The following is a 16,260-nucleotide window of genomic DNA, read 5'->3' on the forward strand; positions in this document are numbered from 1 at the left end:
AGCAATCATTACTGTAGCTTAAACATTTAATGCTGCATTAACTAATTACATAATTTTTACAGTAATGGCCGACATGAAATAAATGCAAGCATCAATAAAAGTGTAGCCATTTTGTCACAGGTACGATAAACGTCATTTTCCACACTACGTATGTAAAATGACGTCGGGAGCGCCAAATTATTATCGTCATGTGCATGGATTTTTTTCGTTCAGGTCCGTTGTACAGGTGCTCGTGGACAGGAACCAACCTCACCCATTATGTTTACCCCCAGAGCTCGTTGGAAATTTTTTCACAAATTATATCTATTTCACATAATCACCATTTGTACCATAGAACAAATCAGTAAAGCCCCAAAATGATATCGTTCCACAGAAAAATACCCTACTAAACGAAGTAAGTATCATAAGACCCCCCCCCCCCCCTTTTTTTCAAAAAAAAAAATAGTCAAAAGATTTGGTGATTACGAGATTTTCAATAATGATGAAACGTCTCCATCCCTCCTTTTTTATCCCCCTCGATTTATTAAATTGATACTTGAGCTTAAAGCTGATTTTTTTTTTTCATGTTCCATAGTATTCAAGACTAGTCTAAACAGCAGCATACTACTTGGGCTGACAAAAGCAAGAAAATTTCAATTTGATATAAGACAGATAAGATTAGATAGCGCTTACCTATCATAAAAGAACCGATTCACATCACAAAGATACATCAGCACAAAAATCGTAATCAAAATATTTTGACGTGTACTCAGCATATATTTTTTTTTTAATTCAGAATGACACAGATCCATTGAATCGTAGGAAGTAAGAAAATAACTCTCAATTTTTCTCTATACACTTAAGGCGCATGCAATATAGAAATAGAAAACTTGTAATGACCTAACTGAAAAAAATTGAAGGGGGTTGAACGGAAAACTACTTATATGTTTTCTCTTTATGAGACAGACAGTACAAAGTAAAAAAAATGAAAGAAGAAGAAAGGATATTAACAGAGTACCATTGACATTTCAGTAAATAAAATTTTACAATTTATTAATAAGATTTATATATAAACATCTAAATATTTCAAATAGAGGGTTCAAACATTGAACATTATGTGCCTTTTTTAATTTTTTTTTACATTTTTGAAAAAAAAACCATTTTACATGTAAGATTTAAAATATGGATGTATTAGGTTCAAAACGTTATAACAAGGTTACTACTTTTTACGTTATTTTGACGTAACGTCAATGTGTACCAAAACCGTGCGCAACATTATGGAGAAATGCAAAATGATCAAATCAGCCTATGTGAATTTTCTGAATTTTTTTTTTTCGTTTTGTTTTTCGTCATAGAATCTGAAAGAGAGATGTGTAAATGAGAGAGAGAAGGAGATGAAAAAGCAACACATACGGTATTTGTGGAGGATTGGAGGTTTGGGGAGGGGATGAGTGTGTTTGAAGATTTATATGTCAAAAATCGATTGAAAGGAAGATATAAAGAAATATTTGCATATCCACTGCTCTCTCCCACTATGAACATGTTGCCGTCAACTGCGTTCATAGGACTATAGACGCAACTGCTTCCACTCTGACTGCAAGTGCTCTATCTCACTCGTGTAGAACAAGCTCTACTACACTTATACACCGTGTTGAGAAGTATATATATGAAATGTTTCGTAAAAGGACTAAATATAAGTTTTTAATAATACATTTTGGAAAAAAGGGAATTCAGAACAATTTGAAATTGCCGTTTGATATCTTTAAAAATTTAATTTTGGTCAAAGTATTTAATTGTAAAATAAAACTTTTAAAAAATTGAATAGAACTCCATATTTTTATTTCTTCGTATCATGCATACTTGTACAAAGAACGATAACTCTTCAAACTTGGGTAATAACATTCAAAAAGAGAAAATTTCTTTAACTAGTAGATCTATATCTATTTCAAGAAAAAATAAATAGAAAAAGTACCCAAAAAATCACAGAAAAGCATACTGGAGTAATAATCATAATAAGAGCATTCTCATTTTTGTCATAGTTTTAAATTATTGATTTTTGTCAGAGGATTTCAATAACGTTGATCGAAGACGTCACGACTGCATCAAAACAAAAATTAAGAGAATGTGATGACGGCGCTGCTTGTATCCAGATAACTGTGTTTGAGAGGGAAATACTTTATAAATTGTGATTTATTAGAGAAAAGGAGTATTGATCAGGTGTATTGATTTTAAAGCCGTATGGTTTTCTTTACTGAAGACAGAAGAAGCTGCGTCCTTATGTAAGTCAGGATTTCCTCTGATATTCTTGTCAACATCAAAGAATGCAAATATAAGTAATAAACAACGATTATTTAGTGAACATGGCGTAATGAATAGCAATAGCTCTGCTGGCATATTTTCCATGATGCGCTAGCGCGCATCATGGAATATGCCAGCAGAGCAATTGCTGTTCATAACGCCATGTTCACTAAATAACGTTGTTTATTTCTTAAATACATACAGTTAAAAAGCAGTATCTCCATCCGGACTCTTCAGACTTTCCGGACGCAGAAGTAAAGATCTGCTTGTGGACTCGGCATCTTATTTATATCGGATCAAAATCAAAGAAGTAACAGTCCTTATGACACATCATCGTGTTCGGGAGGCCCGAGTTCGATTCTCGTTCGGGGCGCCGCGTCTAACCTTATGCATAAGCATATCATTGTAATGATTGTTCCTTCGCCATGCACTCGGCGTCAGAAATGGATATCCGGAGTCTTTCTTAGTTCCTGCCTCGCGATAGGCGTTGGTACGATAAGAACCCTCACTGTTTAATGGCCCTGAGTGCCGATTTTAAGTCTAAATTGTAAGCCCTTCACCGGTATGTAGTGTACCTCGTCTCTATATGAGTGAAAAATTATCGAATATCCGTTAAAAATATACAATCAATCAATCCGACACATAAAGCAAAAAGCACACACAGTTATGACTTTTTTAATCAAAGTTCATCATTTTGGTTTAATGTAGAGAAATCAAGTTAGCTTCAGACAACCTATAGAAGAGAGGAATAACAGAAAAGACCTTAAATTTGAATATTGTTTGCTTCATTCCTTTAGTAAACTAACAAATTGATATTTCAGATGAAATATAGAAGCCCTTTATTACGGAAAACGTGATTGGTTAGTCAATTATGCATTCTGAATTGTATTTATGCTGCAGCAATGATTTGGGTGAGGTAAAGAAAAAAATATCATTTATATGCTGGTAGAAATTTGCAAAAAGCTTATATTCAAATTAATTATGCATTATCTTAAATTTATAGATATGAAGTAATTTAAGGAGATCTGCAAAGACTCCAACAGAACATAACAGTGCAATGAGTGTCATCGTGTTCTGAAATACAGTTATATGTATAATGAAATAAAAAAAAAAAAACCAACATACTGTAAAGTTGACTTTTTATATCAGTGAGAGAATAGATATTTTAAAGTCCCATTTCAAAATTTATTTAACTTGACGGAATGTTATACTTCAATCCAAATGTCAATTTAATTTTTTTTCTATATATTATTAGAATCTTATTTGTCCAGAACTTTAAGGATATGCGTCCATAAATTAATTAAAGTGATTGAAATTGAAAGTGTACAAAATATAAACCAAAATACGAGGGTTGATCCAAAAGTAATGTCACTACTTCGATAAAATTGCTACTAGTCGACGTAAATCAACAAAACTATACATGGTTGAAGCTATATTTATTACATATCAGTCCTGAAAAATTCAAATTAAATTGATTCGTACTTTTCAAAATATCAAATTATATACAAAGTGCAATTACGGTAGTCGCCGCACCTAAATAACGTCAAATGACGGATACGCACCGACATACTCTTGAACTCTTCCCCCTTCGTTTCATTAATAAATATTGGAGATTTAGGAACACATTCATATATATTTCTCTTTTTATAAGTATTATTTGCACCCATTGAACACTCACTCTACATATAATTTAGTCCTCTGTCAATATTCGTTAACTAGTACCATAAGACAAGCTTAAAGTTTCTCATATCGCTGTAACTGTCTAACCGTATCTCTTTTTGGACTACGTCAGACACCACTGAACGTTTCCGCCCGACCTCTCTTTTTCGACCTTTCTGTCCTTTGCTGATCATTCAGTGACCCTTGACCCACTAAAAACAGCTGAAACCATCTATAAACAAGTGTCTTATTTGCATCATCTCCTCTGTGTGCCTGATCAATTATCGTAGCTGTTTCTACGGGCGATTTCCCCATTTTGTAGCAAAAATGCATTACAGCTCTTTTCAGCGGATATTCTCCATTTCGACATTTCCTTTGTTTAATACAGCAGATTAAAACAACAATGTTTATGATCAAAAAGCAATGACTCATTTTATTTTCAACTTAAGACTAGAAATTGTCGAAAAATTTTGTCGTTAAAAATATTAGGCGATTAGAGATTTTTTTAAGATGCTTTTTAATGTGTTTGTCTTTTCTCATTCTAAGAATTTACACTTTAAAACGTGACGTTAGTTTCTGATGCGACGACACCCCCTATATTTTATATTTTAAAGGTTATTCAATGAAAATTTCAACTTTGATTAAATTTATTTTTATGCATCTTTTGGTATATAATAATTGATAATAAGACGTCAAATATTAAATATATTGACACAGTGACGTTACTTTTGGATCAACCCTCGTATAAATAATTGAAATGCATTCTGTTCGAATAATTATATATAATGTGCGTAAAGGAATATAACGCAGACAAATACATGAGATGGATATGTGATCTTTTCTGAGAATTGTGAGAATTTGTATATTTAAGAGGTGTTCGTTTTCTATTTTGAATTTGCTTAGGATAGACGGTTTTTTTACTAATATACAGACCAAGATTTCGTGTGGAAAATACCCATAAATATGGAATACTAGTAAGTTTAACTTTTCTTTTTTTAATTTTGTCGTCTTTCTTTTATTACTTACATGCATTATGTAGTCAAGTAATCTTCACGTTTGACAACTACTGTTTGGTAACACAAGAATACTCCATTTGTTTAACACAAACTTAACAATAATCCAGTCGGCTGCGCGATAGGGAGTAATGTGACACACTTTAAAATATTATGAATGACCGGCAAGTGCTCAAAAGGAGTGATTTTATAACGAATACTCATTCATAGCCAAGCATGAGAGAACCTTTTAAATGAATTTGCTCTACTTAAGTACATAATATACTAAATGAAATCAAAACTGACTCCACAATATTATTTTTGAACATATTTCACACAAACAGTAAGGAGCTACATCTACGTACAGGAGCGTAGTATCGTTTTTGAAAGTGGGTGGGGGGGCAGGCAAAGAATTTTTTTTTACTTACATGTACCTGAAAAAGTTGACAAGCAAATACAAAAAAGGGAAAAGTTGCCCAAAGTCGAAAATCCTCTTTCGTGAGGGGGGGGGGGGGGGGGTAGGTAAACTTTTCTCAGTGTCAGCTACTTTCAGTACCAATTCTAATACTACATTTCCGGTACATTCCTAAAAGTGGGGCGGGGGGGGGGGGGGGGAACCAGGCTTTATATTAAAATTTCCTATAGTATAAGTAAGGTTGGGGAAAAAGTGGGGGCTGTTGCTAGGCTCCTGACGTATACTTATGATTGAATATTTATAACTAATGTTATCTATTGAATATGGACAAAATACAATAAGTTTTTTAAAGATTTTAACCAACTGAAAATCATGATTTTTTTTTTTTTTGTGCTACATGTATACACATAAACTATGTCATGTGTAAATTATAAAACCTCTTTTTTATATACACATGTAATTTTAATTTTGATAATTCCATTATTTAAGTATACTACAATGTAACATGTAATTAGATATTGTTATCATATTGGCGCAAATACCAAGTGATGTTTGAAAGGTGTATATAACAATTAATATCTGTATCTTATTATTCATAGTATCATGTGTGAGAACGTCAAGGATACATGTAAAGATTATGTCTTAACTTTCCTGATACGTTTTAACCAATTTTATCACACTGGTATACGCTTTAATTTGTTTCACAATTGAACGATGGGAATCTCAGTGGTTAGAACTTTAGAGATGAAACGCATGTAAAATTTACATTAATATGAACATATTTAAAAACAAAATTACAATCGCCGTTTTAAATCTTGTTATGAGGGGTTATATACTTTTTTTCTCTATTTGTTACTGTCACCGTAGCACGATCGGTAGAACGCTTGCTCCGTGATCGGAAAATCATAAGTTTGAACCTAGACTGCTACTGACCTAAGTCGCTCATGTCGCCATGTGGTCGACACTTTGAAATGAAAGTTGGGGGTCCTTAGCATGAGACCTCAAAAACCAAGGCCCTTATCACGTTAGGTGTTGGCACGATTAATATCACTCTCCTCTCAATATTGCGCTAAGTGCCTAAGAGCGGTAATTTGAAGTACTTCACACTTCATGGTAACGTCTTTATATGAGTTAAACATTTTTGAATGGGACGTAAAAGATCAATCATTCAATCCATTGCATTATACAAACGGACATTATGGAGATTTTTTAACTCTTGGCAGAGGGGGAGAAAAAAAGTCTCGCTGTAATGAAGAAATATCCTCAAAAAATATTCAATAAAAAATACGATATTTAACTATTATTCTATTTTCCACCGAATGATGGAAGTATTTATAAATATATAATGAAAACATAAAATTATTTAGGTTAAGCTTCTAAACATACCAACTCAGCAGAAGGACATTTGATGAAAATTATATTTGTCAATATATAAGTAAATGAATAGAATGAATGAGAATAATAATTGGATCCACTTACACTTTGAACTACTAGATTGAGGTATATAAGTGTAAGTCAGTAGGGACATAATCTTCTAAGTTTATCTTCCTTGTCCGCACTAAACAACAGCCAGGAGTTGGAAGAGCTATGTATGCACATATATTATGTGTCTTTTCGTGTGCTCTCGTGCATTCTGAGGGATACGGTAAGAAAACATTCAATTTTAATTCTTATTTATTTTCTTAATTTAATAAAATATGATTTGTACAATAAAAACGGGCTGTAGATGGAGTGGACATAACCAGCTATTTCGATTGGAAAGTGTGGGGGGGGGGGGTCCTTAATTTTTTAGCAATATTGATCATTAACATGAAACATGAAAATTTCATGTCTTTTGGCGAATCTTTCACAACCTTGATTCTTCTTTGCATTTGATAATCAGTGTGTTTACCCTTCAAATGGGAGATATTATTTATATGATCTCTTTAAAAATACCTTATATGAAAGATATAACCTTGGTATTTCGAACCTTATTTTCCACTCAGTCCCGCAGATATTCACAAAATAAATAAAGACAACAGAAACCACTTGCATTAGTAAATGCGACTGTTTGCAATAAAGTCTTGACAAACCCAGTTAACACTGGGCCAAGGGTAGAAAACGCCAGAAAAAAAGGTAAACGATGAGCACATGTGCTTTGGAAAGAAAATCAACCCCAAAAGTTGATCAATTCAACAACACAAATTGCGCCATGCTTTTCTTCCAGTTTTACGGTGAATGTAATGATTATGATAGCCAATTTTTTCAAATCATTTTTGTGGTAGACAGGTGGCGATTATTCAGGTGGCAGGAAAAATAACCTTGTGTTGACGTGTTACGCGTCAACATCACCCATATGCTGGATTATAATCCATGCCAGGTCTTCTCTGATAATGGTTAAGACGTTGTTGCCTTTTCACTTAAAAGCCTGTCCCAATGGAACAACATCAACTACTACAAGATTGACCAAGAATTCATATCGTATGTTTACACTGAAAAACACAATGTACTAGCATATATCTCAGAGGGGCATCAAATAAAGATAGTTGATAAACGTGTCGTCATCAAGTTGCACTGGTTTTTTTTTATTATTATTTTAGTATCATTAGTTTATCTCTCTCTCTCTCTCTCCTTCTCTCTCTCTCTCTCTCTCTCTCTCTCTCTCTCTCTCTCTCTCTCTCTCTCTCTCTCTCTCTCTCTCTCTCTCTCTCTAAATGACGTCATACACTTCACTGTTGTATAATTCTGAACACGGATTTCCATGATTCTTATCTGACCAATTTCCGTAGTTTTCTGTCATGTATTCAATTTTTTTTTTTTTTTGCATATGAAGGTACCCTACTATTCCTTTTCATCTAAGTACATTTTTGCAGCAATCGCTTTGTATGGCTAATGGTTTTAACAAAAAACTTTAATATATCAAACTTAGGATTTCTATAATATAAAAGACAGTTTTAAATCCACACTTGAAAATACAACTTCGTAAGGAAGCATTAGACAAATATATTCAAGATGAGAGATAAGACACCTAAGGGGGAGAAAACACCCTCTGTTAACCAGTTTCCCCAACCGTGAGTCCTATGCATTGGCCAGGAACTGTAACCAATCATAATCAAGTCAGCAAAAACAAAAGACTTAAAAGAAAAATATGAAACAGCTAGGCAAATTAAAATAATTGATTTCAATATCAATGTAATTTATGACATCAGTGTCTTGTTGTTAGTCGCATCTCTATATTCTTTTCACTTTCCAAAGATATGTACCAATGCATGACAATATCAGCAGTTAAAGTAGGTACACCTTGATGCTGTGGATACATGTAAATACAGCTTAACGCACCATTTAAACTCACATGATTTCTCACACAAATTAAGGTCACATTGTTATGACGAGAAATAATGTAACGAGGCAACAAAATATACTGAAAGGAAAAAGAAACGCAGGGTAGCATAATGTTCGAAAAAGAAATTGACCACATGACCGAAAAATTCAAAAATTGGTCAGAAAAGAAATTTAGTTACTGTGCACCAAAATCAGTATACAGAATTACTCAACCGTAAAATTTATGACGTCACGTAGGGGAAACGCTAAAAAGCCCAAACACGTTCAATTTGATAACGACGAGTTTTTCAACATATCTTTTTGCTTTATTTGATGCATATGAGGTATGCACATCTTTTTTCAATATTAAGAGACATTATGAATTTTTGCAATCTTGGCACAGTTTACGGAAGTTCAATGGGTTTTCGATCAACCGTGACGATGACGTTAACGCGAAACAGAGCCATGTTACGAGCGGGTTATTCGTCCTGCCATCTCTTAAATCGCCACCTTACTACCACAAAAACAGCCATTTATACAGTAGTCGATTATAATCATTACATTCATACGAAATTTGAAAGAAAACAATTCCGCAATTTGATTTTTTTGAAGCCAGTCAACTTACTGTTTTATTCCTCTTACTGGCGCATGCGCGCGCCGCTTGACTTATTTTTTTTTGCATGGTTACCCATGCCAAATAAAGCCAGGGCTTGAATGATAAACACTCTAATGAAATTCCATGCAAAGGAGAAATTAGGCCTTGACAGATGTACGAGAGAGACATTGAAGATAATGAGAGTTTTCGATTTTCACTTTTGGGGGGTATCGTCATTTGAGCTTCAATAACTCATGAATTATTCGACAAAATCAAATAGGAATTTGGTTATATCTTTTTGAAAGATGATTCTAAAAGTTAGATAGGAAAATTAAAACATATTTTAAGAAAAACAAATTTAACTCACCTCAAAAGTTTACCCTGCGTTTCTTTTTCCTTTCAGTATATATTTTAAAAGTGATTTCTAACTTACTTTAAGTTTATTTAACTAACTTAAAACATAGTTCACATAATTATTGGTAGGATTTTGATATACTTTTTGCTAATGGATTGTAATAGTTCCCAAATGGTTTTTCGTGGTTTCTCGTAAAATGTAGCCGTCTTTGGATTTGTTCTTTTTAAAGCAGTTCTTTGCCTTGCAGTGACTCAAAAACAATGCAAATCATTGAACTTTTGTATTTGTTTACAATAACACGACTCTATAAAGCGCAAGATGATATTAATATTTCTCATTTGTTTGACTGCTTTTCACGTTACTTGTAAATCCTAGCATATTTTAGGGTTACTTTCTGAATCTAGCATCAAGAAAGATACATCCGACCGCAAAACTCTAAAGTTTTAGACCGTAAATGTAAAACAATTTTCTTTTCAATGGTAACAATTTAGTATTTTAAAAGATGAACAATACTTTTTTATCCTGTCTTTTGGCATGATTTCTTTATGCAGCGTTGTCATTTTTCGGTGCTTAATTTCGACAAAACCACGTCGAGTATAGAAAATGTGCAAAGTACCTCCAAAAATACTCAGGTTTAAGATGTCAACTTGAAAGTTTCAACTAAATAATATGAAAGAAATTTGGATTATTTTAATTTGTAAATACATAAGTTATTGTGAAATCACACAATGTAATATCATATCAATTAATTATGAAATCCCGTTTAAAAACATCGACTTTAAAACTTTAAGATAATAAATATAAAGAATATGTACCTTTAACATGAGATATGAAATACGTATTAGGGCTATGTCTTGTGTTAAAGGTCGATAAAGTTCATTTTATTGCAAAAAGAATGTGACCTGAATTTGTGCCAAAAACCATGTGAGCTTAGAAAGTGCGTTGAGCTGTATATATATCTAACACAATGAAACGTCTCAACATACAAAAGTCTGCAAGAAATATTTGTGTGATTTAAAGTAAAGTATTTCAAGAAATCGATGCTTGTTTGTATGTATGTTGTTTAATGTGTCGAGAATTTCACACTCATATGGGGACATCAGCACTGCAAATGTTGTCCTATATTAGCAGGGGAGGTTCTGTTTGTCCAAGCACATACAGCGACATGGGACCTAGGTGTGAACGGTCTCATCCGAATGACCTGCCTCCACCTCTCACAGAAGGATTCGAACCCTCAACGTAAATATTGAACTCCTTATTTCGCCTCCCTCGAGCAGAGGTTCTAACAAATATGCAATGCAACCAAGTTAACCACACAAATCTATGAAAATATTTTCTAATATATATAAAAATATGGGTCATGTAATGGTAAAAACTACATTATGCCACTTTACATGTAAAATATTAGACCTTGCAAAATATTCCTCGATGAACGGTCATGTGTGGAAATGGGACAAATGTTGGTTATTTTTATGATTCGTAACAAAAAAGAAACAATTACATGTGCATTTACTTCTCAAATACTGAAATGTTGAATCAAAATTAAAACGGATCATTATTATCATGATTTCGTTCATAACATCACATTTGACTCCTTTTTATTACTTCACAGTCGAGACTCCTAAATACCATTAACGTTTAAAAAAGGGTAGGCTTAAATAAATGAAATATAAAATAATGTATCAAAATATGAAGGTAATATACAAGGTGTTTAAATAAAAAACGGCTATTAATAAGTAATCACAAAGAGATTACTCAAAAAAAAATGCAAAAGAAATAATCTTTTTTTTTTTATTTTGCTTTTTTTCCTTTAATGTTTCTGTAAATACACTTCTTGGATTAAGTATATGCATCTGTGTATGCTTTATGATATGCATAATTATTATACCCCCCGCTTGAAAAGCGGGAGGGTATATAGTAATCGTTAATTCCGTCCGTCTGTACGTCTGTCCGTCCGTCCGTCTGTCCGTCCGTCTGTCCGTCCGTCCGTCTGTTACGCTTTGGGGTACCCATCTCTTATCCGCAACTCCTCTCATACCACTGAATGAAATTTGATGAAACTTTCACAGAATCTTTATTACATATTGCCATTGTGCACCTCCTATTTTACTTTTTGATCCGGCACATATTTTGGGTTTCCCGGCCACAGCAAAACATGGACTTTTTCACCAGTTATAACCATATGGGAGGCGGGGGGTATCATTTAGTGAGCTCATCGCTCACAGTACCTCTAGTTTAAATAATGAAACAGAAAATAGAGTGTTATTCTATGAAAGAAATGAAACATATTTACATTTAAAAAATACAAAAAGGTTAATTGTTTGAGAGAAATAAGTGACGTCAAACTTGAACTTTAACCAACAAGATTACATTTAGAATCATGTTGTATTTTTTTTAAAGACTGAAAAGGAACTTTCTCATTTGAATTCACTGCTGGTGAAATAATTTCCTCGTAAAATATTTTATGATATAAATTAAACATTAACTAGGTAGTCTGAAATGTTTCCTTATTCAAATATATAACATTGCATTTAGATAAAAAAAAGGGAAGATATAAAATCTTTGTATAAGTGTAATTATTGTTTTTGCGTCTTTTCGTATTTCATAACATTAAAGTCAATAAGAAGATTGTTCAAAAAGATTGAGTACAGTGCCAAAAATCAAGATCTGTTGATATTCATATGTAAAAATATATATTTCGTCGATGCATATTACTTTTTATTAGCATCTGAAATTTCGTTTGCTTACAATTGTTCATAAAACACAATAGTTTGTCCTACATTCTTACCTGTACATGTGTACATCATTACATATGCCAAAAAAATCTCCTTCTTTCATTTTATTACTTTATTTACTTTTGACATGATTTTTACGGAATCCAATTGTCTCAGAGATTGAATTTTACCTGATATGAAGTCTCTTATTTGAAATATACCACTTGTAAAATTTACACACAGATGCAGCATTCAATGTTTTCTCATGTTTTCGTCACTGTGTCGAATAAATTCTAAAGTTTTCAAAAGCTTACACTTTTTAATGTCAAATTTAGGTTCTTTAAAGAACACGTATCAATATACACATAATTCACTGTTTTTTATTAATCAAAGCAAAACAAAGTCTTACAGTGCCGAATGGCGAAAGTAAAAAAAAAAAGGTCGATGTATACATCTACACACGGTCTACCATCCCTTAAGTTATATCATTCCAAGTACATTTCTTTTTTATTTCTATTTCCGATACATTAATTTTACATTTTACTTAGTAAAATGTATGTTTAGTAAATATATTTAAATGTTGTTGTTTTTTATTTAAGAAAATTTGGCATATCTAAAACCTACATGGCAAAGCTCAACTCATGACTCTGCATACAGTGATTCTACAAACGCTGTTGATGGTTTGAAAACAGATTTCTCTTACATAGGGAAACAATGCAGTGTTTCTAGGGATGGGGAAAGCACTGCCACGTGGTGGGTGAACCTAGAAGGAATCCGAGGCATAAATTCCATCGCCATTTATTACAGGACAGACAACTTTGCGTGGAGTACGTACGCACTTCAGTCTTTCAATTGATTCATTTGATTCACATATTAGCAATTATCTCTCAACTTATACCATTTAAGAATTCAGTGTCTTTTTGGTTGAGATTTTTTTTAGATGTGAGATTCCAAGAGCATATGCCAGTTTATTACTTGAGATAAGAATATTTTCCACGTATAAGACTGTCATTAAAATTCCACCATGTATTACGATAATTCGAAACATAAATGTCATTAAATATATCATTTTTTGGCAAGATTAACAAACAATGTAAATGAACTTTTCATCGAACATCAGCTGAATGATCAAAAAAAAATGTCAAGAAAAGTATATCTATGGCAGTGCATTGTTATTAAGAAGCCACTTGTTAAAAGATCTTTAATTTCTTTGGAATAACTTAAAAAGCAAAGTATTTTATGATGTTATACCTTTTCCAACAGGATACGAAATTGTAATTTTAAGAAAAAATATGAATACATGTATTCACATCAATTGGAAATAGTTCTTAACTTTATATAGTTAGAGAAAACTAACATTATGCCTAATAAAATATAAAAAAGAAATAAAATTTCAGATTCTGGAAATGGGTACACAGCTAGATTTCTAGGATTTTACGTGTATATTTCAAATACAACGAACCGACTTGATGGTTATTTATGTTTTCACGATACAACCTACACCAGGGCCACTATACCCGCCGTCGCTAACATAAGCTGTCCTACACACGGACAATACGTCATCTACTATAACGAGAGACTTCAAGGCTTTAACTATCCATCTGGATATTCCCAGTATGCATTTACTGAGCTTTGTGAAGTCGAGGTATTTGGTAAGATTTAAATTATTATTATTATCATAATTTCCAATATAATGAAATGCAAAGCTGATATGTTGATTTCAAGCAAATTGGGATTTTTAAGAGAAAAAATAACAACACAAAAACAAATTTTACTCAGCAGTCTCTCACTATCTAGTTTAAGGAATAAAAATATTTTATTAATATTCTTTTTTTTCCTTGTCTATAAATTGAAAAAAATGCTTTGTTCGATGATAATAAATAAAATACGAAGGTTGTCCCAAAATTTCGTAGACTGAGCTCATATCTTTTAAAGAAATTAATGTATCTTTTTCAGGGTGTATAAAGCGTGTTCTTGGCAGATAAAATACGGAGTTTTTTCATGGCTACTTGAAAACTTTTCGAGTAATAACATTTAAAGTGATATCGTTCCCTTACACCCGGAGTAATCTGCAACGTCAAAAAATACAAATGTCAACGGTTCAAATTTTTGGAGAAAAGATTTCAATTACCTGAATCAAATTCTTAGATTAAACGAAACGGTTATAGTTATAGATGTAAAATATCTTAATTACCATGATATGATCAATTCTCAAAATATGTAAACAAAGTATATATGCATGTACAGGTATGAAATAATAATAATTTGAAAACGTTTTATTTCTACGGTCTTTTTGTCTGTTTTCTCTAATGGAGTTGCACAATGGATCTCTTGCCAATTTCTTAGCCCTGTCATTTATTTTAATTACTGTTATTTACATATACATAGAGAAACTGTTTTAGTCATTTTAAATACTAAGGATGAGAAGAAGTTTCCTAATCTACCAAACATTTATGACTGGCAAATTTCCGTAAGAGTGAATTCAGGATCAAAATACTTGATAATAGTCCAGTGCGCCGCCTGGGCCAACGCAGCTGCCATTTTTCACAAATTCGGATTTCAACCCCATGTATATAAAACGTTATAAAACTCATATTTATCAAAGCATAAACACCAAAATTTGAGGAAATATAGTTAAGTACCCAATATTAAGAATTTTTATATCCATGAAAAAAATAAGGGGTAGTAATTACTTCTCTGTAGGATTTTAAATATAATATACTAAATTTTAACTGCAACTTTTGGGTATTGCGCCGCCTTCCTACACCAGACAATGAAATGTATCTTTTAAATTGGAATAATTCGTGTAGTTACTCCATATTTGTCCATAAAATTATTAGATAGTGTTGGTTTAATCTATATACGAAGTTTCATTAATGTATGACATAGGGTTCCTACAAAACAACGCTTGTCTACGGAATTTTGGGACACCCCTCGTATTTTAAAATTTTTTTTAAGAAAATGAACCATCGCCAATGATGACTGATGAATTCATGATAAATTAGATAAAAAGTGGATTTCATACCTTAAGGTTGCTCCGATCCTACACGATATGGTTCAGATTGTTCTCACCAATGTTCTTCACACTGCCTCCAGTATTGTCACATAGAGTCAGGACAATGTCCTCAATGTGGGCCTGGATACAAAGGAAATAGATGTGAACAAGGTCAGAATTTAATGACACACTACATTATCTGTTGATGTCCAGTTGCTTGTATGAGTTGTAAATATGATGAAAATCAAATCTTTTATCCAAACAATTAAACTATGTTAATTTTCCGTTTTTTCAAGAACTGATATTAATAAGTAATTTTATCACATTCTTATTATGTTCCCCAAACGAAGTTGGGGAACATATTGTTTTTACTCTGTTTCTTATTATTATTATTATTATTTTTCTTCTTCCTGGGAAAATTTTGTCCACGAGTGATCTTGTAAACTACACATCTGACTTAGGTAAAATGTTTTTAGGGTCAGTAGGCATGTTGTGTAGATTTGCCAAACAAAGGTCATTTTGCGCGCACGTGCTTGCAAGAGCGCGCACGTGCAACACGTTAAATGGCCAATATAATCTATATTGCCTTAATTTTTCAATTTTTTGATGAAATGCTTTGAAACTCATAATATAAGGATATATTAGTAGTATAGACAGGATGACATGGTGAAAATAGCAAGATCTCACGCGCATGCACGTGCGCTTTGCTCTGATTGGCTGAAACTAAAGTCTCAATATCTTTCTTGCTTTTTGACGAAATCCTTTGAAATTTTGAACATAGCCATGCATTAAGATATCCTACAATAAGATGTATAGCAATTATCGTAAAAACACGTGCATGCACGTTTGCTGCAATCTGATTGGCTGAAACTTTAAATAGCTGTAACTCCCTTGATTTTCAACCAAACAGGATGGGATTTGGAACATAGATATATATAATGGACTTCTACAAGAAGCT

At 32.6% G+C, this 16,260-nt stretch overlaps 1 protein-coding gene across 1 annotated transcript; it reads left to right on the top strand.

Annotated features, from left to right (window-relative positions):
• Positions 1 to 6,907: 6,907 nt before the first annotated feature.
• Positions 6,908 to 15,473, top strand: LOC134233449 (uncharacterized; the record flags this gene model as incomplete). Its single annotated transcript, XM_062715420.1, has 4 exons — positions 6,908 to 6,988; positions 12,907 to 13,134; positions 13,705 to 13,959; positions 15,339 to 15,473. Coding segments are annotated over exons 1-4 (676 nt in total), but the record flags the coding sequence as incomplete, so codon positions are not given.
• Positions 15,474 to 16,260: the final 787 nt, after the last annotated feature.

This window comes from Saccostrea cucullata, unplaced genomic scaffold (genome assembly GCF_032062105.1).
Source record: "Saccostrea cucullata isolate Sc308-1 unplaced genomic scaffold, CSIRO_AGI_Scuc_v1 ctg4184, whole genome shotgun sequence".
Classification (NCBI taxonomy): domain Eukaryota; kingdom Metazoa; phylum Mollusca; class Bivalvia; order Ostreida; family Ostreidae; genus Saccostrea; species Saccostrea cuccullata.